This window comes from Seriola dumerili, unplaced genomic scaffold (genome assembly GCF_002260705.1).
Source record: "Seriola dumerili isolate Sdu_G_001 unplaced genomic scaffold, Sdu_1.0 BDQW01000319.1, whole genome shotgun sequence".
Taxonomy (NCBI): domain Eukaryota; kingdom Metazoa; phylum Chordata; class Actinopteri; order Carangiformes; family Carangidae; genus Seriola; species Seriola dumerili.
In genome coordinates, this window is record NW_019174574.1 from 1,144,097 (window position 1) to 1,172,050 (window position 27,954).

The following is a 27,954-nucleotide window of genomic DNA, read 5'->3' on the forward strand; positions in this document are numbered from 1 at the left end:
GATAGATAGCTAGATAGATAGATACTTTATTTATCCCCTAGGGGAAATTAATGTTTCCATTAGCTCATTGTTGATAATTATAATAATAATAATAATAATAATAATAACAGGTAATAATAAATTAACAATAATAATTAGATTAGTCCATTTCCTTTGGCCAAGGTGTTGTATAGCCTGATGGTGGGAACAAAGGATCTCCTGAACCTCTCTGTTCTGCAGCGCAGTGAGATGAGACGTTTGCTGCAGCTGTAGGGTCTTCATGAAGGGGCAGAGACTAACTGAAGTCCTATACTTTACATATCCACGAGTCCATGAGGGTCCACTAGGGTCTATGGTGCAAGTTTTGTGTGTGAGTTGAAAAACAAACATGGATGCTAAGTTTGCAGAGAAGCTGTGAGGAGGTCCACCACAACCCTCTGTATGTGTGGAATACGTAAATGACAATCTACTGTGCATGTCCGGAACATGTCCTCCAGGTGGAGGGTAAATGAAAAACAACTATTTGTGCATGGTGTCTGCAGCGAGTGTTAATGAGGCCTAGGGTGTGCTTTAGTCCACATGATGTAAACATTGTCAACTAATCACGTCCTTGGGGGTCCATTTGGACTTCTGTGTGGATATCCTCATATTTGTGTCCAAACAGACTGTACGCAGACTGTAGGAAGTGTGCGACTGCTCTATAGAACAGCATGGAGTCTTGTTTGGAGGGGGTTCGGGTTCATTTATATTTTTCTTCTCTGAAATAAGACAGATAGCAGAATTGCTCCTGAACTCCTGGTACTGTTCTTCTTCTGCTCCTATAAGTCCAGTCGTTGTCTTGGTTAAGTCTGTGTATAAAATAAACTGATGAATGAGATTATCTAATCATCAGAACAAAACATGAGGAACTTGGGTCTGTTTGTATATACTGACTGCATCCTCTGCCTGAGGAAAGGAGAGAGGAGGAGTGAGATGAACAGAAGAGACACTGGACAGGTGAAGAAGAGGAGACTGACTCAGACAGACACTCAGTTGATGTTGTTTGTCACAGGTTACACAGGGTCACAGGAAGCAGCTGAGAGACCAGGTGAGTTTTCAGAACTGATTTGATCAGAATGTTTCATCACTGTCCATGCTCTAATTTATTTTTCAGGGCTTTACTCCTGCTGCTGTAATGTGAGACTTCTCTCACTTTGCTATCTGTTGATAAGGCCTGTGCACCTGACTGAACCCTCTGGCAGAGCTCAGTGTCTAACCTGTTCCTCTGACTCTTGAAAACGCTGCAGGTATCAGTTATCATGAGGACTTCAGGGCTGGGCCCCCAGTGCTTCAGGATCCTAACAACGCCTCTGCTTATCTCAACCCCCACCCCACCCCACCCCCATCCCTGTCCAGAGTGTGCGTGTGGTGCAGCACTCCTCTCATAAGCCTCCTCCTTCCTCCATCAGCTCACAGTCATTCAGGAACTCTTGTCAGGACTCTACTGGTTCACTTGATACGAGCAGTGGGACTTTGCTCCAGTCATGGTTCGGGTTTCTTGGCCCGTGTTTGTGCTGCTGCTGTTGGTGGTGAGTACAGAAGGGGTTTCCTGTGTCTTTCAGCTGTTCCAGTCTGAACTGTGTCTGTGGTTCATGTTGTATGATAGTGTGTGAGGAGAGACATAGTATCTGTTTTTAATAGTTCATGTTTCTAAACAGACATGTTAGCATTAAAAGAAGAGGTGAGGGCAGTGTACTGTCCTGGAGGCAGATTCCTTCACCTTAATGCTATGTTCAGGTGTGTTTACTCCCTTGCTTTATAGCAAATCCCTGGCTGCCATAGCAACACAGAACAGATGGTGGCCGTGCTGTTGTTCAGAAACATGGCACAACTTCTTTCTTTTCTCATCATAACTAATGAAAGTGTGTTCACATGAGCGGCCTCCATATCTATGACTGTGTACAGCCTCTATACGTATATATGACTGTATACAGCCTCTCCCTCTCTCTCTCTCACTATATATGTATATATATATATATATATATATATTTATATATAAATGTGTGTGTGTGTGTATAATTAGAATACCACTTTTTTCACAAGCAAGTCATGGCTCCTGTCATGTCAGGCCCCAGGGAGCCAGGTCTTTCAGAGAGGCAGACTGCTGGAAATCTGTTGTCACGTTTAAATGAAATGATAATGAGAGGAGAAAACTCACCTTTATTCTCATAACATCACTCAGTGGACTAATTCACAGACTATAATTCATAACTAAGTGTTACTGACCAAACAGTTCATCAGGAGTGCAGAGGCTAAACCGGTTAATTGTCTGGGATTAACCTGATCACTGCCATATTCTTCTGTTTCTGTCCGTACCGCCTGGTGGGGACTTCAATCAAGTCCTCACTCAGACTGGACAGATTACTGTTGTCACTGTAGATTCAGGACAACATGAGATCATTTATGTGTGAATAATTAAACAAAGGAGATAAAGTATAGTAAAAACCCTAGTTACAATGTCTAACATGAATAATGAAGATAATGTGGGTTTTGTAAATGGACTTCTACAGCTCTGGTCTAGTTTTTACACCACTCAGAGTGCCACACACACACACACACACACACACACACACACACACACACACNCAGACACTCAGTTGATGTTGTTTGTCACAGGTTACACAGGTTACACTGAAGCAGCTGAGAGACCAGGTGAGTTTTCAGAACTGATTTGATCAGAATGTTTCATCACTGTCCATGCTCTAATTTATTTTTCAGGGCTTTACTCCTGCTGCTGTAATGTGAGACTTCTCTCACTTTGCTATCTGTTGATAAGGCCTGTGCACCTGACTGAACCCTCTGGCAGAGCTCAGTGTCTAACCTGTTCCTCTGACTCTTGAAAACGCTGCAGGTATCAGTTATCATGAGGACTTCAGGGCTGGGCCCCCAGTGCTTCAGGATCCTAACAACGCCTCTGCTTATCTCAACCCCCACCCCACCCCACCCCCATCCCTGTCCAGAGTGTGCGTGTGGTGCAGCACTCCTCTCATAAGCCTCCTCCTTCCTCCATCAGCTCACAGTCATTCAGGAACTCTTGTCAGGACTCTACTGGTTCACTTGATACGAGCAGTGGGACTTTGCTCCAGTCATGGTTCGGGTTTCTTGGCCCGTGTTTGTGCTGCTGCTGTTGGTGGTGAGTACAGAAGGGGTTTCCTGTGTCTTTCAGCTGTTCCAGTCTGAACTGTGTCTGTGGTTCATGTTGTATGATAGTGTGTGAGGAGAGACATAGTATCTGTTTTTAATAGTTCATGTTTCTAAACAGACATGTTAGCATTAAAAGAAGAGGTGAGGGCAGTGTACTGTCCTGGAGGCAGATTCCTTCACCTTAATGCTATGTTCAGGTGTGTTTACTCCCTTGCTTTATAGCAAATCCCTGGCTGCCATAGCAACACAGAACAGATGGTGGCCGTGCTGTTGTTCAGAAACATGGCACAACTTCTTTCTTTTCTCATCATAACTAATGAAAGTGTGTTCACATGAGCGGCCTCCATATCTATGACTGTGTACAGCCTCTATACGTATATATGACTGTATACAGCCTCTCCCTCTCTCTCTCTCACTATATATGTATATATATATATATATATATATATTTATATATAAATGTGTGTGTGTGTGTATAATTAGAATACCACTTTTTTCACAAGCAAGTCATGGCTCCTGTCATGTCAGGCCCCAGGGAGCCAGGTCTTTCAGAGAGGCAGACTGCTGGAAATCTGTTGTCACGTTTAAATGAAATGATAATGAGAGGAGAAAACTCACCTTTATTCTCATAACATCACTCAGTGGACTAATTCACAGACTATAATTCATAACTAAGTGTTACTGACCAAACAGTTCATCAGGAGTGCAGAGGCTAAACCGGTTAATTGTCTGGGATTAACCTGATCACTGCCATATTCTTCTGTTTCTGTCCGTACCGCCTGGTGGGGACTTCAATCAAGTCCTCACTCAGACTGGACAGATTACTGTTGTCACTGTAGATTCAGGACAACATGAGATCATTTATGTGTGAATAATTAAACAAAGGAGATAAAGTATAGTAAAAACCCTAGTTACAATGTCTAACATGAATAATGAAGATAATGTGGGTTTTGTAAATGGACTTCTACAGCTCTGGTCTAGTTTTTACACCACTCAGAGTGCCACACACACACACACACACACACACACACACACACACACACACACACTGATGGGGCCCATCAGGGCAGTCTGTTGTTCAGTACCTTGCCCAATGACTGGAGGAGCTGGGGATCGAACCACTAACCTTGTGATTGGTGGATGACCCGTTCTGCCTCCTGAGTCCTGAGTTTTTCATATACATACCTGGCGAGAAAGGTTTTCTCTCACCTGCCACTCCTTTCTCAGGAAATCTGTCAGAGCTCCTCTGTTATTCTGCCCTGCCCAGACCCACATGTCCAGGGAGTGGCAGGGTGTGGCAGCTTCTCCTCCGAACACAAGCAGCTACAGTACCTGACAGGTGGATGGTTTTACACAGGTATCTGCACTTGGCAGAGAAATGACAAAAATGTTAACAAGCTGCAGCTAAAGAGATGTAGCTCCGTCCCTGGCTCAGAGAGGATAGACTTCAGCCTGACACTAAAACATGAGATACAGTCTGTGTAACAGCAGCAGAAACATACAGCTCAGGCCAGCCTGGCTCCTGCAGCTCAGCTCTTCTCACACTAACCATCACATCGTGGTCACTTGTTTTCTTCCTCCTGCAGCAACAAAGAATAGTCTAGAGTCAGTATTTAGTAAAGTCAGTCCCACTGTCCCTCACATTGACAGGTCAGATTTCAGCCAGACAGGAAGTGAAGGATCTCACTCCATCTTCATTTACATGAATGGAGGAGTAAATGTCAGACCTCCTCTCAGAACTGTACAGACTGTTCACCTGATGTGACGCTGACTGTCCTATGTTTGTTTTGTTCTTGTTCAAACCTCACAGATTTCATTCTTCTGACTTTTATGCAACTTTTAAGCACACAGCTCCACCAGCTTCAAACTGGGTGGAGCTCTGTGTTCAGGGGCTGGTTTCACAAAGACAGACTTTGACTGTGTCTTAGATAGAACAAACAGTCAGACTGCAGATAGACTGAGTCTTAATTTATTTGTTGCACAAAGCAGTTTAGTTCTTGACTATAGCTGGACTGTGGTACAAAGAATTCTGGGTAAATTAAGACCTTTTTCAATATAAAAAAAATGGCTGACCAAGGAACTGCATCCAACTGCTGAGCTCCATTTGCCTCAGCAGAAAACGTTTGTCTTCAGGAAGAATTCAACAGTTACAAGAAAGTTTTACTTGAAGAGTGAAACAATAAAAAGAAAATTCTGATTTGGTATAAAAACTCTTCACCTGCTCATCACTCTCTCCATAACAATGTTAACAAACCACAGCCATGATTATCAGCCATGTTTTCCTGTTTCTTGTTGCTGGGTGCTACTGGTCAGCACAGGTGTCATTGATAACCATGTTACCATGGTAACATTGGTCTTAAGCCTTAGTTAGCCTGAGGGTAAGGTGTCTAATGTTTTTGACTTAAAATTAGTCAGTCTTTACTTTTGTGAAACAGTCTGACTAACATCAGAATTAATTATGACCAACATTAAGACTTGACCAACACTATAGACCAATCTGAGATATCTTTTATCTATAATACCTGTAGTAAACAAGTCAGAAGAGCTGAGAGCATTGCTGTCCATCACATGATAATCATTTAAATGTCAGTTTAAATGGTACCTGCCATTTTACACTGACTTAGACAAAACAGCATAATTTAGGGTAGTAGTTAAAATGACCGTCAGTTGACAATGAAGAGATGCTCAAGATATGACAGAAATATGACAGTGGCTCAGCTGGATAAAGTACTGACACATTGCAGAGTCTTACACAGTCTGTTTCAATTTAACCCAGTTACTACAGGAGGATGAAAAGAGTCAGACATGAGCATTGTAGTAGATGAAGCTCATGGAAATTAGAGAGATCCCAAACCAAATAATTCAAATAATCAAACAATAAATATGAATCAGACTTTATAGAGTGATGAGCCACGTTGACTTGACTGTTATGTTATATAAAAAAAGAGAAGTTTTTTTTTCATACAGTATTTCTGAAAAATGAAAATTTATTGAGATTTCTTCTACACCTGAGATTCACCTGGCAGGTAAAGGTTTATATTGAGGTAATGACATGTGTTGTGGTCCAGATGCAGGCTGTTGCTGTGGTGAGCTTCAACTCTGGAGACAACCTGGTGAGAAAGAGAAGAGAGTGGATTCTGCCTCCAAAGCCTTTGACGGAGAACGTAGATTACACTCAACAGGAATCAGTTGCCAGGGTGAGTCACTGATCTCCCACCAACTCTGACACATCACCAACTGAAAGACGCTGATAGATGTTATTTACATAATTTAGTTTTATTTCTATTTATTTATTTTGGCATTGATAATACTGCAGGCACAAATAGTATGAGTAGCACAGTAGCCAAGGAATTCAGTATGAGTTCTGTGTGAAGTGTCTGCTCTGAGATGAGCTGCTGTTTTAACATGTGTCACCTCCACATGCCTCAGCCCAACATGAACTGAAACCTTTAACGTACATGATTAGACAAGGACAAGACTGTCATCATTTATAAAACTCTAAACAGGTATATGAAAAACGTCTCATTTATGATTATGAATATGTCTGCCTCTAATAAAAGCTGACTGCTTCTCAGTAATCTTAAGTGCTCATGTTGGTAAATTCACACTCAGACACAGGCACTACTTCTCTTATATGTATTCAAAACACTTGAACACTGAATTTGTTTATCAAATCTTATATGATACTCCATGGGTGGACTTCACACCCACATGTGAAAAGGTGAAGGAAACTGAGGAACTGAGGATGTGGGTTAATTCTCCATTTTGAGTGGGCTGAGGACCAACACAAAGTATACTTAACCCTCAGGTTTAGAGCCCTATTAAACCAGCACAAAGACAGATAATAAAAAATTTAATCAGAAGAGCAGCTCCTCCAATAGATCATTCAGAAAATGCACTGCATAACAGGTCTCATCTTAGATTAACAATATGGCAAAATACCCACTACTCTTCACATACATATCTGGTTACATGTTCACAAATATCAGCTCAACTAGACCTTAGTAGTGTGTGTTTCGGCCATTTGGATGACCAAATAATAAATAACCATCACCAGCCACTGGGGGGGTGGGGCCACTGGAACAGACAAAGAAGGGGCTGTCTTATCATAGACATCATGGATCTACAGGGTGTTGTGGTACAAATAATGATCTCATCTTCTGCTTTGTGTTTCAGATTCGATCGGATTTTGAAAATGATGTAAATATTCGCTACTCCCTGGAAGGCATTGGTGCGAACCAAGATCCCTTCCATGTATTTGTTGTTGACCCTAAAACTGGACTAATTCGTGTGACCAAAGTGCTTGACAGGGAGGTCATTGATACATACAATGTGAGTGATCTGTGGCAGATTGGACTCTATTTTGCTGTACTTTATAACTTTGATGTCACATTTCCTGATTCATTAATTGCTGCTTTTAATATTTAATATTGAGATATTAAAATTGCGGCTGTTTGTGAATATACCTGTGAAGACAGAGTGTAGAGGTGACAAGAGCTGAATTTTTCTATTCTGCTGTTTCAGCTGTCAGGTATTGCTACGTTCAGTGATGGCACACATGCAGAGAAAAAAATTGACATACGAATTAAGGTTGTAGACGAGAATGACAACGCTCCGGTGTTTGGAACCGTCCAGGAGGGGGAGGTGAATGAGCTCAGTGCTACAGGTTAGTGTTTCTGTTTCTATGAACAAATCCCCATCCTAATATGTCATGGCAAAGTAATCCTTCATGGCTTCATTGTGAATAAAGCAAATCATTATGGTTTTAAATCTGTAGGTTTTCTGTTTTCTTATCTCTGTCTACTAAGCAGTTTTAAGGTCACCGACACCCTGTGTGTGTGCAAGAAAAGTGGGGAAGGACAGTGAAACTTTAAATGGTCTTGATCATTAAAGGTGCAGATAAAACAAAGTGTATGGAAAATATACCTTTTTACTGTAGTCACTGAGAGGCTGCCAGATGAAAAGAGAGTGCACATACCATACAATGCTTCTCTGCAAACAAGCTTTGAACACAGCCTTGTGTTAAATGTGATGAGTTGAGCTTGCACTCTGGGGCTACGCACAACATTTGTTTAAATTACCTTTGAACTAAATCATACAGGTTCAGATTTTTGACAAATGATGAATCTATCAGTGCTCTGCATGCATTCACATGTACCTGTATCTTCAAAATGGGCTTGTATCTTCTTATGAAAAACTGAATGATTCTCTTCCTTCTTTCTTTATCATGTTTTGACACAAACACCATTCACAGATTCAAAATATTAACAGATCAAGGAGTTCTCTGGCTTAATACCAAGCCTCTTAATTATTTCCAGGGGGAATTCCTGTTGAACATACCAAAGGAGCTCAAAATGTACAGGAAATCATAATGATTAATCTATCTGTAAAGGTTCATACAGTGTGTAAATATATTTATCAACTGATACAAAAGCAGCTAGCAGCTTTGGAAAACAAGTTTACATCACTTGAGATTCTGGGGACAATGGAGAAAGTTATATAACACTGATGTCAAACTGTTTTCTGAGCTGTTGCTGAGTCTGTTGCTTCTGACCCACAACACCAGCCAGGGTGAAATTAAATGCATCCAGTTTTTTTGGTTTCAGAGAACATCAGACTGGATATAGAAGGCTGTACCTACATGAACTGTTCAGTTTAATGACCGTTTCATTTCATTGTGTTTTTACAGATACTTCAGTTATGAAAGTCTTTGCAACTGATGCTGATGAACCAGGGCATGAGAACTCTCAGATCGCCTACAGCATCATAGATCAGAATCCACCCCATGACATGTTCTACATTCAATCTGATGGGACCATCTATGTGAAAAAGTCTTCGCTGGACAGAGAGGTATAGTATCAACTACAGCAACAATGTTTTCTTTGTCAGCATAGTCAGATGAGACAGTGTTTGACTTTACACACAAAAACATTTTCATTGGATCAAATCATAGTTGTGTGAGTTACTTTACATTTTTCATTTTGTAATGATTTCTCATTTCAGACAGCAGATCTCTACACTCTTACAGTGAAAGGTCAAGACCTCAATGGCAAACCAGGCGGAAACAGTGAAACTGGCACTGTTACCATTAAGGTCAGAGATGTGAATGACAACCTTCCCACTCTGGAAAAGGACGAGGTAGATTTCATTCTCAGAGTTTTTTCATTTGATGAGAAAAGAAAATATAAATGTGGTGTAACAGATGATAATCAACAAATCTTGCTGAAATTAACCCTGTTACTTTCCTCTCAATGTGTTTTACTTGCAGTATGAGGCCAGTATTGAGGAGAACACTGAGGGTGTAGAGGTGATGAGACTCAAAACAGAAGACCTGGACCTGAAGGGCACAGAAAACTGGGAAGCTGTGTTTGATATTGCCAAAGGCAACGAGGCTGGGTACTTCAGCATTAGAACCGACCCTGTCACCAACGAGGGTATCCTAATGCTCGACAAGGTACTGCAGCTTTAATTTAGAAGAAATATGTTAGGGTTATTATGTGATGGGGTAACTGTGGTAAATGCAGTGATCATGCTCAATACACAAAGACTCAAAGAAATTAGTTTGAAAGGAGTTGGTGTAGACATGACTGAAAAAAGAAAAAGATTGAATGTTTACATGTGTAGTAGTAGTAGTAGTAGTAATAATAATAATAGTTTTATGGTTGAACTTGAACCACAAACCATTTGACCACAACCCTTGCATTACACTAAATTAATCACATATGTAAGCTGCACACCCACACACTCACTACTACTGACTGGGAAGGTATAGTGAACCACCTCATCCTGCTGTCTGCACTGTCAGATATGGGCATCTCAGGGCAAAGTGCTTTCTTGGTTTGGGTCCTGCAAGGACCCACTGTCATGTCTTACATGTAAGGCACAAGGGATTGGTGCAAAAAATGTTTTAATAACAAAGAAGTGACGACTTACAAAACACTGGTGAACCAACTGAACAGAAGCCAAAACACAGAGAAACACAGGGGATAACAACAGCCGACACAGAGGACCATTACAGCAGATGAACTGACCCAGACAAAGGGGAGCACAGAGACTAAATAGACACAAGGGAGGCAAGGGTGACAGAACACAGGTGAAACACATTAGGGCGGGGCAGACAATCACCAAACAGGGAAACAGGACAAAGACAGGAAGTACAAACATCAACAGACAAGGAAACTGACTACAAAATAAAAAAGGAAGTGACAAAAATCCAGACAGTGGACAGATAGGAAAATAATCGGGCAAGGGAAGGAGCCTGGGATCACAGGGGCAGAGCAGGAGAGCATCAATCAATGCTCAGGGCAAAACAGGGCAACTTGGGAGGACGGCCCAGAGGCAATGCGGACAGGCTGGGCAGTTCAGTGGGGCGACCCGGAGGTCTGGCAAACGAACGGAACTGTTTTGGAGGCGACGGCGAAGACCACCTCTCTCCGGACGTCGAGCCGGAGGACAGCATCGCATTGGGAGCCCCTCTGGAAGGCAAGCAGGAGGCCCGCAAGCAGGCGGAGCCCCTGTGTTGGGCGACCAGGAGTTGACTGGGTTGGTGACTGTGGAACAGGGGCAGGTGGTGGCCGAACCGCCCACTGGGGAACAGGAACAGGCTTCGGCTGGACTGCGACTGGACCCGAGGACCAGGAGTCAGCCAGACTGCCGATAGGAAATCAGGAGCTGGAGTTGGCTGGACCGCCGACAGGACACAAGGAACAGGACTCAGCCAGACCACTGACTCGGAATGAGGAGCCAGCTGGGCTGCTGACGAAACATGGGTAGCAGGTGTAATGTGGACTGGGACCCCCGACACTGGAACTGGTGATGTGTCAGCCAGGGCCCGCGATGCAGGAACAGATGAGATGTTGCCCAGAACCACCAACTCAGGAACAAGGGAGACACCGACCGGGACCCCTTACACTGAAACAGCTGATGCATCAGCTAGTATGGTCAACTCAGGAAAGTACAGCAAATGCTCTGGATAGCTAGGGCTGTCACTCGGGCTGGAAGCTGGAGACCTGGGACTCTGGCTTGGGGTGGAAGCTGGGGACCTGGGCTTGGTTTCCCTGTGGTGATGGGACCCATGATGTCCTCACCTTCTGTGGCAACCATGGAACCTCGGAAAATTACCCAGACAAGTGCCCTTGAAAGGGCACTCAGGGTCCTCCAGGTCAGATTCAGGGTCAGCCAGCATGCAAAGGGGATGTGACGACCTACAGGGTTGCTGGCTGGGAAAAGATCTGGGCCTGTTTCTCTGACATATCCACATGTATGAAGGAACACCACCTTCAGCTTAACCTCTCTAAGACTGAGATCTTAGTCATCCCGGCCAAACAGTCTCTCCAACACAATATCAATATCAAAATCACCCCAACCAAGGTCCCAAGAAACCTGGGTGTCATGTTTGATTCCCACACTTTGGACAATCAGGCTTTTTGCATGAAGTGATAGTATTGTGTCTAGGTGTATTAGACGCCATTATGGATGGGGATGAATGTAAATAGTATGACGCATTGATGCATTCCACACAAACTGACACAATTGAAACATGTCACCCCAGTTCTATAGCATCGTTTTTCTCATTTAAAAATCAACAATATGTTTAATTTTATAGGTGATCTTAGGCACATGACTGAAACATTGTGGATATACATAAAATCCATCCCTCATTTGACTGGATTTTTTGAGCCTGTATTGACGAATACAGACAAACAGACAGGCAGCAAAACTGTAAATAATAATGTGTGTTCTTTGTGTTTGTGTGTGCCATTTCACAGGCTGTGGATTATGAGGATGTAAAGGACCTTGAACTGGGACTAACTTTGAGAAACAAGGCTGAACCATTTGGATCTGGGTCAAATGGCAACATTGGTATGAACTTCGGAGGGGGAACAAGTGGTGCAAGTGGTGCAAGTGGTGCAAGTGGTGCAAGTGGTGCAAGTGGTGCAAGTGGTGCAGGAGGTGGATCTGGAGGATCATCATGGCAAAGTGGGACCACATTTAAAACCTATCCGATCAAAATCAATGTGAAGAACCAGCCTGAGGGGCCACGTTTTGACCCCAAAGTCAAAAATATTCCCATCTCAGAGGGAGGCCACACCATCAACATTAAAGATGTTATTGCCCGCTACGCTGCAATAGATGGAGACACTGGGAAACTAGCTGAGAATGTCAGGTAAGTGCATACGCAAACATACACATGAAAGCCTCTATGGTTAAAACTACATGTCAGCTTTGTTTCCTACACTCAATAAGAATAACTGACACAGTACATTTCTTCTTTAGGTATGCCAAAGGCTCAGACCCTGACAACTGGCTAACCATCGACACAAAGACAGCTGAGATCAAACTGAACAAGATGCCTGACAGAGAATCTCCGTACATTGTCAATGGGACATACTTTGCTCAAGTACTTTGCATTACAGAAGGTACAGTCTTCCAACATATATCTGCTCCAGCTACAGATAATTTACATGTAAAACTTGTAGCCTTCTCTTAGTGAAAAGTAGATGTGGATGTGAAGTTTGAACTCTGCCAGCAGCTTGTACAGGCTACAGTGTTAAAATCAAACAAGAACACTGACAGTTTTTGCCAATCACACAGCCTTGACAATATTGGAGTTGAAATTGAAATGTAAATTTAATATGCTAGATACAGGAAGTGGAAAAATGCAAGTCACATAAACACATAACTGCTATCTAGCTTCATCTAATATCTATACAGAAAGACTACAGAAGTCAAACTCACAACAATGAAAGAGGAGAAAATCTGCATCATCTTCAGTCTGAACACGTCATTAGCAGGACAACCAGTTGTGTACACCTGTTGTCAAGCAGCAGGGAGAGTGAAGCGTTTGTCTCTGAACTTGTGTCTGAAGAAAGGAAAGGTATAAGGAACATGCTGAATGATCTATTCTTATTTGTGATTTTTTAACACAGACATGCCCGGTAAAACAGCCACTGGCACCATAGCCATCCAGGTGGAAGATTTTAATGACCACTGCCCCACCCTGACCAGTGATATCCAGACTATGTGTACCACAGATGATGCCGTTATTGTGAATGCCAAAGATGAGGATGGATTCCCCAACGGACCTCCTTTTGACTTCGCCATTGTCCCAGAAGGCACTGAGGGCAAGTGGCAGGTGGAGCATCTCAATGGTAAGGAGAATACTGCTGCCATCTGTATGTGAGAGAAAAGCAGCAAGTGTTTAGTAGCTTGAGATCATGAGCTTGCAGAAGTTCCAGAACCTTTTTTTACCTTTGGAGTAAGGCATATTGATTTTCAACATTTTTCTTATGTTTGTTGTGGGCAGACACTGCAGCTAACCTGAGGACCCAGGATTCCATGTGGCCTGGTTTCTATGAAGTGGAATTTTTAGTGAAGGACAAGCAGGGACACGCCTGTCCAGAACCACAGAAAGTGACAGTCCAAGTTTGTACCTGTGAGGATGGAGTGGTGTGTGGAAAACGAGGTGCCAATGGTCAGTCCAGCGAAGGAGCAGAATTAGGACCTGCAGGCATTGGACTGCTATTCCTGGGGCTGCTGCTGTTAGCACGTAAGTATAATGTGATGTTCATTCTGATAAAGGGTTGTGTGATAAAACACTTAACACATTCACTGTGTTCATAACTATCCGGAGACAGGCTGAGTTGAGGTTAAGTCCAGTTTAGGCCAAAGGTAGGATCGGAGCCAATTACTCAAAACTGAGACCAACACTAGGTCATAGACAGCACATGTGTCTTTCGACATGTGGCATAATACTTCCCTTGTTACAAATTGAGTTTTTTTAGGATAAACACAAGAAACTTGTGCTGTAAAAACTGGACCAGACTCAGTGAATAATTCCCTAAGCCCTATGATAACTATTAATTCAGCTACACAGACTAATGAGCAGTGATAACTAACATGTCTTTGGGGTCATCAGGTGGGAACCTCCTTTCACCAGTGTTTCGTCTAGTTGGTCCCACGACACCTCCAGGAGGCTAGACAGTGATCACTGGCGTCCCAGAGTCACTCCCCTAATGCCAGCCATCACTGCTCCTCACACCACAACTATTTTCTCCTTTACCTTGCCTATGCTACCACACACAACATCATCAACTAGGACAAAACACACCAGCAGATTCAGCAAACAAACTCCCCTAACGAGTTGGAGAAAATGGCGGCCATTTTGAATGAGGGAGGTAGAGTCAGGGAGAGGTGCCTGTTTGGGCTAGCTCTCCCCCACCGGGTTAGGCTGTGCTCTACCTCCCCCTACTCCCCCACTCTCCAACAACTCACCTAAAACAAACAAACTCGCCTAGACAGTCAGAGACACACTACAGACCAATTCAGAGCAATACAAACAAACCAACTCACCTGAACTAACCGCATGGTCTCAAAGAGGCTCACACAGGCCACACCCTCCACTTAAAAACACTTCCTCTTCCTGGATTTTCTTCCTTGCTTCTCCTAAGAGTCTGTCTATCCTAAGTGCTCCCCCTGCTGGGCCCCCAGCTACCATTACTTCTTCTAATCCAAATCCACTGACTGGATCTTGCTGCCTCATCTGACATGTCTTTTACTATTTTCCTCACACTCTGTCCACTTGCTCCTAGCTCCCTTACCAAAGAGACAACAGACCTTGCTACAAATCCTCTACATCCTACTTCTACTGGACAAATCCTAACTTTCCATCCTCGCTGCTCTGCTTCTGCCCCTAACTCTGCATACCTGAGCTTTTTCCTTTCATATGCTTCTTCAACTGAAGCCTCCCATGGAACAGTCAACTCTATGAAATATACTTTCATTCTACTCCTAGACCACAAGACTATGTCAGGCCTTAACTTTGTACTGGCTATTTCCTGGGGAACAACAAGCTTTCCTCCTAAATCTACCTGCATTTCCCAATCACAAGCATCCTCTAAGCTGCCTTGCCTCCTTGCTGTCTTACCAACTTTCTCTCCCTCTTGAACAAACTTTATTGCAACTCTCTTTGTTTTAGACCCTCCTAAATTTGCCTGCCTCCGTAGGTCTTCTATTCCTGCAGCTAAGCTTTTTAAAACCTGGTTATGTCGCCACGTGTACCGGCCTTGCGACAGACTAACCTTACAGCCTGACAAAATGTGCTTTAGAGTTGCCGTACCTGAACACAATGCACATAGCGGGTCTCCATTTACCCAGAGTTTTAGGTTCTGGGGAGTTGGCAATACATCATATGTTGCCCCTATCAAGAATCTAATGCTACTTTCCTCCATACTCCACAGCTCTTTCCAGCTAAGCTTTTTCTTATCTACACCTTCCCAATTTAACCACTGTCCCTGCTTAGCCTGAGCCACTGCCTTTGCACCCCTTAATATCTCCTCCTGTCTACGAACCTGTTCCACCACTAGCTTTCTCTTTTCCTTGGGACCTGCTCTACTCCACACCGGTTTGCCTGGGCCAAGCCCCAAGCCTCCCCGGCCTATTTGGACATTACCCACAATCTCTGTATGCCTGAGCGTTGCTTCTGCCTCCTGCACTGCCATTCTTGGATTCCACTTTCTCCCCTTGATTGGGTTTGGAACCACCTTACTGACTACCACATCTTTACTCCCAGATAACAGGAGCTCTGTCCTAACCTTAGTACATTTAAACTCCTCCACCAGACTAGTGACTGGGAGCTGAAGTATGCCTTTCCCATACAGTGCCACCGTACTTAAGCATCTAGGAACACCTAGCCACTTCCTAATGTAAAAGCTAACTAATCTTTCCATTTTTTCTGCAGCAGATAATGGAATCTCATAAACAGACATTGGCCACATCAGTCTGGGAAATAATCCGAACTGCAAACACCACAACTTCAATTTTCCTGGAAGCCCTGATTTATCTATTCTATCCAGTCCCTCGGCAACATCTTTCCGAAACTGCACTACCTGTTCTCCGTCCTTCAAGTCTGCCTTGTACCACCTACCTAGACTCTTTACTGATTTTTCCCTAATTATTGGAATTTCCTCTTCGTCTATTACAAACTTCCTATCACTTAGCTTCCCTCTACTTAATGAGATACTTCTAGACTTACTAGGCTTAATTTTCATACTAGCCCACTTTAAGTTTTTATTAAGTCTCTCAAGTACTCTTTTCATACATGGCACCGTTGTAGTTATCAACGTCATGTCATCCATGTAGGCCCTAATTGGTGTAAGGCGCATCCCATCCTGCCGCCTCTCTCCACCTACAACCCACTTAGAAGCCCTAATGATTACCTCCATCGCCATTGTGAATGCCAATGGAGAAATCGTGCACCCTGCCATAATGCCTATTTCTAGCCTCTGCCACCCTGTCGTAAAGCCTGCTGTACTTACGCATAGTTTAATGTCTTGGAAATACGACCTTACTAAATTAACCACTACTCCAGGCACTCTAAAATAATCAAACGCCTCCCAAATAAGGCTATGTGGCACTGAACCAAACGCATTTGCTAGATCCAAAAATATGACATGCAAGTCTCTTTTCTCTGTCTTGGCTGCCTGAATCTGATGCCAAATCATGCTAGTGTGCTCTATACACCCTGCGAAACCTGGTATTCCTGCCTTCTGTACTGCAGTATCTATTAGGCTATTCCTTTCTAAATAACTAGCTAATCTCCGTGCGACTATGCTAAAGAAGATCTTCCCCTCCACATTAAGTAGCGAGATCATGCGAAACTGACTCAGGTCTGAGGATTCCTTCTCCTTAGGAATAAAAACACCTCCTGCCCTACGCCATGCTCTAGGAATAACCTGTTTCTCCCAAACTATTCTTAATTGCCTCCACAAAAACTTTAGGATATCAGGTGCGCTTTTATAAACCCGGTAGGGGACTCCATTTGGCCCTGGGGCCGAAGAAGCCTTTGCACGCCTGACTACCTCCTCAACCTCCTTCCACCTGGGTGGTCTAACATCCATCTCATGAACTATCTGTCCTAATGGTGGCATGTCAGGTGGGAGGCCTACTACTTTATTCTGCTCCAAGTCTGAATACGTGTTTCTTAAATACTTTTGCACTTCTAACTTTGTTGCTTTAAGCTGCCCTCCCTTTTCCTGGTTAAACAATCCTTTAACAAACTTGAAGGGGTCCCTGTAAAACGCTGTCCTTACATATTCTTTCTTCTTTCTCTTTTTCCTAAGATATTCAGCCCTTCTAAGTACTGCTAGCCTGCCTCTCAAATCTTCTTGCAACACGTCGATTCCCCCCCTCTCTTCCTCTGTTGCCCTTTTCCACTGCTTTCTTAATTGTCTTCTTTCCTTAACTAATTTCTCCATTTCCCTTTGTCGTCTAGACTTAACTAGCTGTACTCTTTCAACTCTCTTTCTGTCTTGCACCCCAAATCTTTCTGCACCATAAGAGTAGATTATATCTCCCATCTTCTCTAGTCTATCGCTTGCATTTCCTCCTAGTCTGCTTAAAATTAATGACAAATCTCTATTGACTGACTCCCATTCTTTCTTGCTATTTGCCCTCGGCCATTTAACTCTAGTTTTCTGCTCCATATTTCTCTCTCTGACTGGCCTATTCACCTCAGTCTCAGCTGCATCCCCTCTTGTCGTCTCCTCTTCCCCCTCTGTAGCTGTGTTGTTGATATCCTTCGAACTGTGGCTTTCTACCTGTCGCTGGACTTCATCCGACTTATTCGATTGACTTCTTAGAAAGTATCGATCGATGCGGCCACACTGCCTTTCCTTTGCAACACATCTCTTTCTTCCTTGATGCATTCTAAGGCCTCTAACTGATGTTACTTTCTGCCATCCACAAGGACAAATCTGGAGCTTGTTTCCCTCTAATCTAACATTTTTATTCTCTCCAGCTACGCTCATGTCACCCTGAGAACTATTCTGCCCAGTTCTAATCCTAGAGAATAGGTCCGTGCCCCTATCCTTCACTGAGTCGCATATCCGAGTCATAGTCATGTCCGTTCCAGTGTCTGTTGCCGTGTAGTCTGCCTGTGGGTCATCTTCCACCCCTGCTCTCGCTGACCCTTGGGGTATTTTCCTTATAACTGACGTAGCTTATGCTGGCTGTGACAAAGATGCTAGGCCTCGCCACTGCTACCATGGATTGCTAGCCCATGGCAGCACCCTTGGGGTCTTTGCCTCCTGTCAGCTGTCTATCCAGGCTGTCACATGGTCTTTCCCTTGTTGTCAGCTTCCCTATTCACAGCAGTCACTAGCTAGGCTAGCTTTGAATTTAGGATAAACACAAGAAACTTGTGCTGTAAAAACTGGACCAGACTCAGTGAATAACTCCCTAAGCCCTATGATAACTATTAATTCAGCTACACAGACTAATGAGCAGTGATAACTAACATGTCTTTGGGGTCATCAGGTGGGAACCTCCTTTCACCAGTGTTTCGTCTAGTTGGTCCCACGACACCTCCAGGAGGCTAGACAGTGATCACTGGCGTCCCAGAGTCACTCCCCTAATGCCAGCCATCACTGCTCCTCACACCACAACTATTTTCTCCTTTACCTTGCCTATGCTACCACACACAACATCATCAACTAGGACAAAACACACCAGCAGATTCAGCAAACAAACTCCCCTAACGAGTTGGAGAAAATGGCGGCCATTTTGAATGAGGGAGGTAGAGTCAGGGAGAGGTGCCTGTTTGGGCTAGCTCTCCCCCGCCAGGTTAGGCTGTGCTCTACCTCCCCTACTCCCCCACTCTCCAACAACTCACCTAAAACAAACAAACTCGCCTAGACAGTCAGAGACACACTACAAACCAATTCAGAGCAATACAAACAAACCAACTCACCTGAACTAACCGCATGGTCTCAAAGAGGCTCACACAGGCCACACCCTCCACTTAAAAACACTTCCTATTCCTGGATTTTCTTCCTTGCTTCTCCTAAGTGAGAGAAACATGAGTGAGATCTGACTTTAAATTGACAGAAAATTAAGACAAAGCCAAGGATGTCTGAGATGTTATCTAATAAATGCCTCAACAGTAAGATTCAAGCCTGATATGAGCTCATCACAGATGTATGTCCACATATATGTTGATGATAAAAGAAAAGATGTCTCCAAACCTCAATAAAGCCTGCAGAGTTGCACTCTGTGAATGGCCTTGTAAAGTATATCCTACTGAGACTCTGCAATTCCTTTTTGTCCTCTGTGAGGGACATGAGTCTGAGACCTCTAAGTCAATCACCATTCATGCAATCTAAGTCCTGTTGTCCTGTCAAGAGGACATCCTGGGCTTTCTAATGATGCTACAGTACATGGGGGGGTGTGGCTCACAGAGCACATGGACTTGCTTTTCAAAATGGTGGAGCAGCTTCCTCTTTTTATATCAACAGGGAAGATAAATGAAGAATTTTTCACAGATTATATGCAGATTATATTTCTGTTGCCATTAAACAAATTGTTTCTTCAGTATGAGTTTTGACTTCAATTCAGTAAAATTTCAGAAATGTACAGTAATTTTAACCCTTTCAAAACATAACTTTTCTTCGATATCCTTTGTATTGGACAGTAGGACTTGCTTACTCTCATTTTTTAACCAATTTCATGACTTCAGGGAGCGGAGAGAAGCAGAAAAGATTAACGTTGTCAGGTGATGAGGTGGAGGAGGGACAGTCTCACAGTGCTCTGGGGAACTTTTACCCCTGGAAAAGTTCCTTGTTGCTAGTAGTACTTCTGGTGGAAAAGCAACTTAAAATCAGCAAATATGTGACCACACCCTCACATTTTACCTGGCATAAAGATGGCCACAGAGGTTCAGCACTTTACTGAACTATGGCACAAAATAATGTGTTCTTGTAGGATCGAATCACTTGTGTGTAGAAGAAGCTGACTGATAGAACAAGTTTTTCTTTCTAAATGCTTCAACAACCACAAGCAACCAGTGGTTGCAGTGGAAAAATTAATTAGATCACAGTCTCTAACAGCTAAACTCTGAGATTGCTCTACTAATAGATGGTTGGTCACGCCAGCAGGTGGAAGTAAATTTTGAAAACATATTCAAGAGAGCAGTGCCTCAGTCAAGTCAAAAATGTCAGACATTAAAACATGCACCATTTACATCTACTCATTTAGTGATTTTATCCAAAGTGACTTACAAGTGAGGGACAACACTAAATCTTTGGCACAATAGCATTAGTAATTTACACAAGAAGGGCTATAGAAAGACCTGGTGTTGTTAATAAAGAACTACATGGGTGCCTATTACAACATATTGTGCCAGGCAAACACGTTACACTTTGGGAGACACTAAGTTAGACTAAAACTGTTGTTTTTACAGTCATTCCTCTGTTGCTGCTCTTCTGCCAATGTGGGGGGGCTGCGGGTCTGCCAGGGGGCTTTACTGAGATGCCTTTCGACACCAAATCACACCTCATTAACTACCGCACTGAGGGCCAGGGAGAGAACACGGTAAGACCAACATATTTAAATTTTGAACACATGACCTCCACTGGTGAGGACTGGAATACTGGCGTACACGCTGGTCATTTGCATAGGGCTGTCACGATACTAGAATGTCAAACTCAATACCAATACACAGGAAAATACTCGATACTCGATACCATTTTCGATACCACGTGGGTGAAAAAATGACAAGAAATTATGATGCATAAATTTTTTTTTAATAAAGATTAGAACAATACAAACAATAATATCAATGACAACACTACTTTTAGGTTGTTTGAGGAGGTGCAACAAAAAAATGTATTCAGCTACAGCCCTGTTTATTGTCTGTGCTTCTCGTGACTTGCCACCATGTTTTGGTTGCTGATCAAATACAGTTGTTGGGTAGGCTGCCGCTGTTTCTGTCTAGTTGCTGGTTGAATTTTCTCAGCTTCAATCTGGGACTTTAAGAGAAATATAACACTTTTCAGACACAAATAACTGTGTTATCCTGTTAAATTAACACTGTGTATTAATGTTACAGACAGGCAGGACTGATAATGTTTGCTGCCTAGCTTCCACATTAACGTTAGTCGTTTTATTATTAGCCATAGCTGCTAGCTTAGTGATAACTTAGCAGATGTCTAATGTGGCTATCAGCTAATTACTAATAGTTAAACGGCTCATATTAACGTGTGCTGTCGGCCAGTTTAAATAATAATGCAAAGTAATTCCAATGGCAATTTTGCTTTTTTCATTTTCAACTAAAACAGGTTGTGATGGTCCTTCAGCAGCAGCGCTTGCCATGTTAATGTAGTTTTATGCTGGTGACAACAGCTCAGTGTTGTGAATGTCAACTAGCGTTCATGTGTTCAGCTGCTAGTGAGAGGAGGGGCTGTGTGCCTGCCTGTCTGCAGTGGTGCTGTATGAAGTGTCAACTGGAGGAGGCAAAGAGTGCACTGTTGGTATTGATACTGTTGCAAATGAGTATCTATTCCGATACTAATTTTTAGTATCAATTAGTATCTGAGTTTAGATTTTTTTGACAACCCTATTCGCTATTGACACCAAATTTCTTGAAATCTTCATTAAATGTTTTTAGCCACTAAGCAGTAAAAAAACCTCTGAATCTGCTCTAACATTTGGATCCTTGGCCTATTGTAGGAGGTGCCACTGCTGAACTTGCCAACACAAATAGATGGAGATTTGATCAAAGTGGATACAGGCATGGGTACCAAAACTGCAGCAATGGAACAGTCAGTCACTTCCATGGATGGGATGAACGGGGCCGGTTTTGCAGTTGACCACAGACAGTGGGAGGGGGTGAACCAGAGGAGCGGCAGTGGCTTCTACTCTGAGTTTGAGGGCAGAGAATCAGGAGGAGGTGGAGGAATTTATGATGGCATGGCTCTGTCGGACCACTTCCTGGGACAGTACTACAGTCAGGTGAGGAATAATTTTTACCCTTTATTTTCTGTTACCATAGTAGGCTTTTGTTGTCCTGTATATAATTATGATGATGCTTTTCAAATGTTGGGAAAACAAATCAACTGATCGGACACTGCACTGATGAGTAAGATGTTATTTCCTGCATGGAGTATATGGCTCCTGAAAAAATGTAATGTATCTTTTGTATCACAACTTGTGTTCACTATCTTTGGCTTGAGAACATGTGCCATATATGGAAATAGCCAAAAAAACACAAACATTTCAAAATAAAGTCAAATTGCTGAGTAATTTCTTAATTACTACCTTGTTGGACGCTATCGATGGTCACGCCGTTCAACAAAAACTCAAAAGCTTTTGCAATTGAGCATCACTAGTAGGAGTTAATTAAAGAGCAACACCTTTGAATTACAATAACGTTGCCAAAACTGCAGAGTAAATTTAAAATGTTTGACTTCTTGTTGCTCCTCCTTGAACCGTCACCTTACCGTGGTGGAGGAGTTTGAGAGCCATAATGACCCTAGGAGCTATGTTGTCGGGGGCATTTTGCCCCTGGTAGGGTCTCCCAAGGCAGATTGGTCCTAGGTGAAGGGCCAGACGAAGAACGGTTCAGAAGATCCTAATGATGAGTAATACCAAGAACCCGAGTACCCGGCCCGGAGGGACACCGGGGCCCCGCCCTGGAGCCAGGCCTGGGGTTGGGGCCCGTGGGCGAGCACCTGGTGGCCGGGCCTTGGCCCATGGGGCCCGGCCGGGCCCAGCCCGAGCCGGCTACATGGGTTTGTCTCCCAGTGGGCTCACCACCTGCAGGAAGAGTCAGCGGGATCCAGTGCATTGTGGATTGGGCAGCAGACCAAGGCGGGGGCCTTGGCGGTCCGATCCTCGGTTACGGAAACTGGTTTTTGGAACATGGAACGTCACCTCTCTGGCGGGGAAGGAGCAGGAGCTTGTGGAAGAGGTTGAGCGATACCGGCTAGATATAGTCGGCCTCACCTCGACACATAGCGTCGGCTCCGGAACCCAAGTCCTTGAGAGGGGCTGGTCTCTCCTCTTTGCTGGAGTTGCTCCGGGTGAGAGGCGGAGGGCTGGGGTGGGCTTTTTGGTGTCCCCCAGGCTCTCTGCCTGTATGTTGGAGTTTACAGCGGTGGACGAAAGGTTTGCGTCCCTGCGCCTTCGGGTCGGGGATCGGGTTCTGACTGCAGTTCAGACTACCCGCCTTTTTTGGAGTCCTTGGGACGGGTGCTGGAAAGTGCCCCGAAAGGGGACTCCATTGTCCTACTGGGAGACTTCAACGCTCACGTGGGCAATGACAGCGTGACCTGGAAGGGTGTGGTGGGGAGGAACGGCCTGCCCGATCTGAACCCGAGCGGCGTTCAGTTATTGGACTTCTGTGCTAGTCACAGCTTGGCCATAACTAACACCATGTTCAAACATAAGGATGTCCACAGGTGCACTTGGCACCAGGACACCCTAGGTCGCCGGTCTATGATCGACTTTGTAGTCGTATCATCAGACCTGCAGCCACATGTTTTGGACACTCGGGTGAAGAGAGGAGCAGAGTTGTCAACCGACCACCACCTGGTGATGAGGTGGATCAGATGGCGGGGGAAGACGCCGCGCAGACCTGGCAGGCCCAAACGGGTTGTGAGGGTCTGCTGGGAAAACCTGGCGGAAGAACCCGTCAAGATGATTTTCAACGCACACCTCCGGCAGAGTTTCGACCGCGTCCCGAGGGCAGTGGGGGACATTGAGTCCGAATGGGCCTTGTTCCGCTCTGCTATTGTTGAGGCGGCTGTTGCAAGCTGCGGCCGCAAGGTAGCTGGGGCCAGTCGTGGCGGTAACCCCCGTACCCACTGGTGGACACCAGGGGTGGGGGAAGCCGGCCTACAGGGTGTGGTTGGCCTGTGGGTCTCAGGAATCAGCTGACTGGTACCGGCGGGCCAAGCGGAGTGCAGCCGCGGCAGTTGCTGAGGCAAAAACTTGGACGTGGGAGGAGTTCGGTGAGACAATGGAGGAAGACTATCGATCGGCTCCAAAAAGGTTCTGGCAAACCGTCCGGCGCCTCAGGGGGGGAAGGCAGCAACTCGCTCACACTGTTTACAGTGGGGGCGGGGAGCTGCTGACGTCAACTGAGGATATAGTAGGACGGTGGAAGGAATACTTTGAGGAGCTCCTCAATCCCACCAACACGTATTCCGTGGAGGAAACAGAGCCAAGAGACCTGGGGATGGATGATCTAATCTCCGGGGCAGAAGTCGCCGAGGTAGTGAAACAAATGCGCAGTGGCAGAGCCCCGGGGGGGTGATGAGGAGGAAACAGAGCCAAGAGACCTGGGGATGGATGATCTAATCTCCGGGGCAGAAGTCGCCGAGGTAGTGAAACAAATGCGCAGTGGCAGAGCCCCGGGGGGGTGATGAGATCCGCCCTGGGTATCTCAAGGCTCTGGATGTTGTAGGACTGTCTTGGTTGACACGCCTCTGCAACATTGCGTGGACATCGGGGGCAGTGCCTCTGGAATGGCAAACCGGAGTGGTGGCCCCCATCTTTAAGAAGGGTGACCAGAGGGTGTGTTCCAACTACCGGGGAATTACACTCCTCAGCCTCCCTGGTAAGGTCTATGCCAGGGTACTGGAAAAGAGGGTCCGGTCGATAGTTGAACCTCAGATCGAGGAGGAGCAATGTGGTTTTCGTCCTGGGCGTGGAACTGTGGACCAGCTCTTTACCCTCGCTAGGGTGCTGGAGGGAGCATGGGAGTTTGCCAATCCAGTCCACATGTGTTTTGTGGATTTGGAGAAGGCTTACGACCGTGTTCCCAGGGGCTCCCTGTGGGGGGCACTCCGGGAGTATGGGGTGGATGGCCCCTTGTTAGTGGCCATTAAGTCCCTGTACCAAAGGAGTGTGGGTCTGCCCTTTGTCACCGGTTCTGTTCATAACTTTTATGGACAGAATTTCTAGGCGCAGCCGGGTGGTGGACGGGTTTGGGTTCGGTGGCAGGAGGATCTCATCTCTGCTTTTTGCGGATGATGTGGTCCTCCTAGCTTCATCGAGCGCCAACCTTCAGCTCTCGCTTGGGCGGTTCGCGGCCGAATGTGAAACGGCTGGGATGAAGATCAGCACCTCCAAGTCTGAGGCCATGGTCCTCAGCCAGAAACGGGTGGATTGCCCGCTCCGGGTCGGGGGGGAGGCTTTGCCTCAGGTGAAGGAGTATAAGTATCTCGGGATCTTGTTCACGAGTGAGGGTAGGATGAAGCGGGAGATCGACAGGCGGATTGGGGCGGTGTCAGCAGTGATGCGGGTGTTGAATCGGTCCGTTGTGGGGAAGAGGGAGCTAAACCGGAAGGCGAAGCTCTCAATTTTCCGGTCGATCTACATTCCAATCCTCACCTATGGTCATGAGCTTTGAGTAATGACCGAAAGAACGAGATCGCGAGTACAAGCGGCCGAAATGAGTTTCCTCCACAGGGTGGCCGGGCTCAGCCTTAGAGATAGGGTGAGGAGCTCAGTCATCCGGGAGGGACTCGGAGTAGAGCCGCTGCTCCTCCATGGTGAGAGGAGCCAGTTGAGGTGGTTCGGGCATCTGGTGAGGATGCCTCCTGGACGCCTCCCCGGGGAGGTGTTTCGGGCATGTCCAACCGGGAGGAGGCCTCGGGGCCGACCGAGGACACGCTGGAGGGATTATATCTCTTAGCTGGCCTTGGAACGCCTCGGGATTCTCCCGGAGGAACTGGTGGAAGTGGCTGGGGAGAGGGCTGTCTGGACCTCTTTGCTGAGGCTGCTGCCCCCGTGACCCGGATCCGGATAAGCGGGAGACGACGAACGAACGAACTTCTTGTTGGGTTTGGGGTATGCCTCCAAGATGCTTTGTTGTAACTTTTGTAATGTTACATGCACCTACTGAATGTCGTACATGGAGGTGAAACACAGCATGAGGGGCATCTCATTAATATTTTCTAAGGGGCACTATTGAGCCATTTTGCCACACCCATGTGCAAGACATGTAAAACATGTACATTTTCATCATTGATGAGGGTACCAAATTGCCAACACGTCTAGGCCCTCAAAACAACAAATCATTTTTTTAAGGAGAATGATAATAAACAGAGCAGTTCTAATAGGGTCAATGCTCGAGAGGCTCAACTGCAAATTTCTTTGCCTTAACAGTTCAAGAAAAATCCCACTGTAAACTTATCCTTGTCCTGTCACTTACAGCAAAGGGTTTTTTTTATGTTTGACCTTAACTTTTAAGAACTTATTTGAAAGAGCCCTTTAAGCTAACACACTGTGTATTAATGGACTTACCAACATACATGTCTCTGGGGTTTCTACTGACTAATAATGAGATTTTTTAATTAGAATTGTAATGTTATGATTTCAGAGACATTACTACATTCGTTTAATTCCAAAAAAAAATCTATATCATGAATACCAAAAAATGGCTGTGCTTACTCAACAAAAAGAGAAGATTGGTAATATTTAATTTCTTCTTTTCAACAGAAGGTGACCAGTGGCAATGAGAACCTTGGAGTGAAGGACAGTCTTCTGATTCATGACTATGAGGGCCAGGGCTCCTCTGCGGGCTCAGTGGGCTGCTGCAGTCTCCTGGAGTCTGACAATGACCTGCAGTTCCTCAATGACCTCGGACCAAAGTTTAAGACCCTGGCTGAGGTGTGCGGAGGCAAGACGATCCAAACTGAAGTCAAACCAGTGTTCTCCCCTCCGCCCAGTACCACCATCAACACTCCGACCTCAGTGTCAAGTTTGATAACTGCCCCACAGCTGCCCCCTTCACACAAGCTGCAGCCAACTGTCTCAAAAACGGAGCAGACTATGGTCAGGGAGACATCTGAGCATTCTCAGGTGGTGAAGGAAAGTATGACCCCAATGAGAGGAGGGAAAGCAAATCAAGGCCAGATGCTCCTGCTACAGCAGCAGCAGCCTGTGTACTACACCTCCACCCCTGTGCTGCAACCAATGCAATACGTAGTCCAGCCACAGGTTCAGAACACCATGCTGCTGGCTGAGGCACCGGCCACCAACCTGCAGGGCATGGTACTGGTTAACGGCACCCATACTGGACCTGCCCAAGGCGTGGTCATTCAAGGTCAGACAGTGATGGCTGGTGGACAATCCCAAGGTCCCAGCATGGTGCTGGTGGAAAGGAGCGGGATCCAGGGGGACAGTACCAACCTGATCCACACTGGCTCCCAGCCCATGATGGTCATGGAGGGCAAGGTACCTGTAGGGTCAATGAATCTGCTGAAAGGGAGTCAGACCTGCCTCGTGCAGGGAGGTACCCTAAAGCCAGGAGGGCTTTCAGGATCTCAGAGAGTCCTGGTGGTTGGAGCGCCAACAAGCAGCGGAGGGCAGTTGGTCCAGGAAGCACAAGGTCTGTCCAAGATTAATGACATCTCTCGTTCCTCTACCACCACGGTGAGCGCAATCCCCACCTACCACAAGGTGGTGCCAGAGGCCAAAGTAATCCACTGAATGAGAGATTGTTCCTCTAGCCAGGTCCAGGTGGTGATGGGATTGTTGTGGGAGTCAACCAATGCAAGACAGCTAATAGAGAGGGAGCAGTCTCCCCAAATTCCCAACTTGAAATTTGACAATACAGTTTTCAGGAAATTAGCTGGCTCCATCCAAACAGTACCCTCCTAAAGATCTGGGGGTGTCCCAAAGTGGAGTCAACATTACAGTACATGGTCAATAAACAACAAAATGGAATAACAACAATAGTAACAAGCTGGCCCACTGAAACTATCCCAGCTGACCAATCTAGTGACTTTATCTTGCTTTATGTATTAATCCATTTTTTTTTTAACTTTTGCTTGGTCTCTGGAATGTACACAGGATCATTTTCTATAAAATGGATATTCGGCTGTTGAGTAGTTAAATTCAACTTCATGTTATGATGTTTTATATTTTCTCTTAATTGCTTTGTTGTCTTATGTCTTACATGGTTATATGCTATTTGTTTGTTGTCTGTTTTGCATCAATAAAAAACAA

The 27,954-nt window shown here is 45.0% G+C and overlaps 1 protein-coding gene across 1 annotated transcript; it reads left to right on the forward strand.

The window, feature by feature from the left end:
• Positions 1-3,036: 3,036 nt before the first annotated feature.
• On the forward strand, positions 3,037-27,944 carry LOC111231864 (desmoglein-3-like). Its single transcript, XM_022759123.1, has 14 exons — positions 3,037-3,151; positions 6,231-6,359; positions 7,339-7,494; positions 7,687-7,828; positions 8,852-9,012; positions 9,166-9,300; positions 9,431-9,616; positions 11,931-12,328; positions 12,439-12,581; positions 13,092-13,313; positions 13,469-13,711; positions 20,399-20,529; positions 21,667-21,948; positions 26,443-27,944. The coding sequence occupies exons 1-14, from the start codon at positions 3,107-3,109 to the stop codon at positions 27,433-27,435; spliced, it is 3,366 nt and encodes a 1,121-aa protein (XP_022614844.1). The 5' UTR covers positions 3,037-3,106; the 3' UTR covers positions 27,436-27,944.
• Positions 27,945-27,954: the final 10 nt, after the last annotated feature.

Excerpts from the sequence above, each read along its gene's own strand:
- LOC111231864 (XM_022759123.1), top strand. The coding sequence starts at position 3,107 with ATGGTTCGGGTTTCTTGGCCCGTGTTTGTGCTGCTGCTGTTGGTG. Across the intron at positions 9,617-11,930 it reads GTATCCTAATGCTCGACAAG|GCTGTGGATTATGAGGATGT; the intron begins GTACTGCAGCTT and ends GCCATTTCACAG. Across the intron at positions 12,329-12,438 it reads AAACTAGCTGAGAATGTCAG|GTATGCCAAAGGCTCAGACC; the intron begins GTAAGTGCATAC and ends TTTCTTCTTTAG.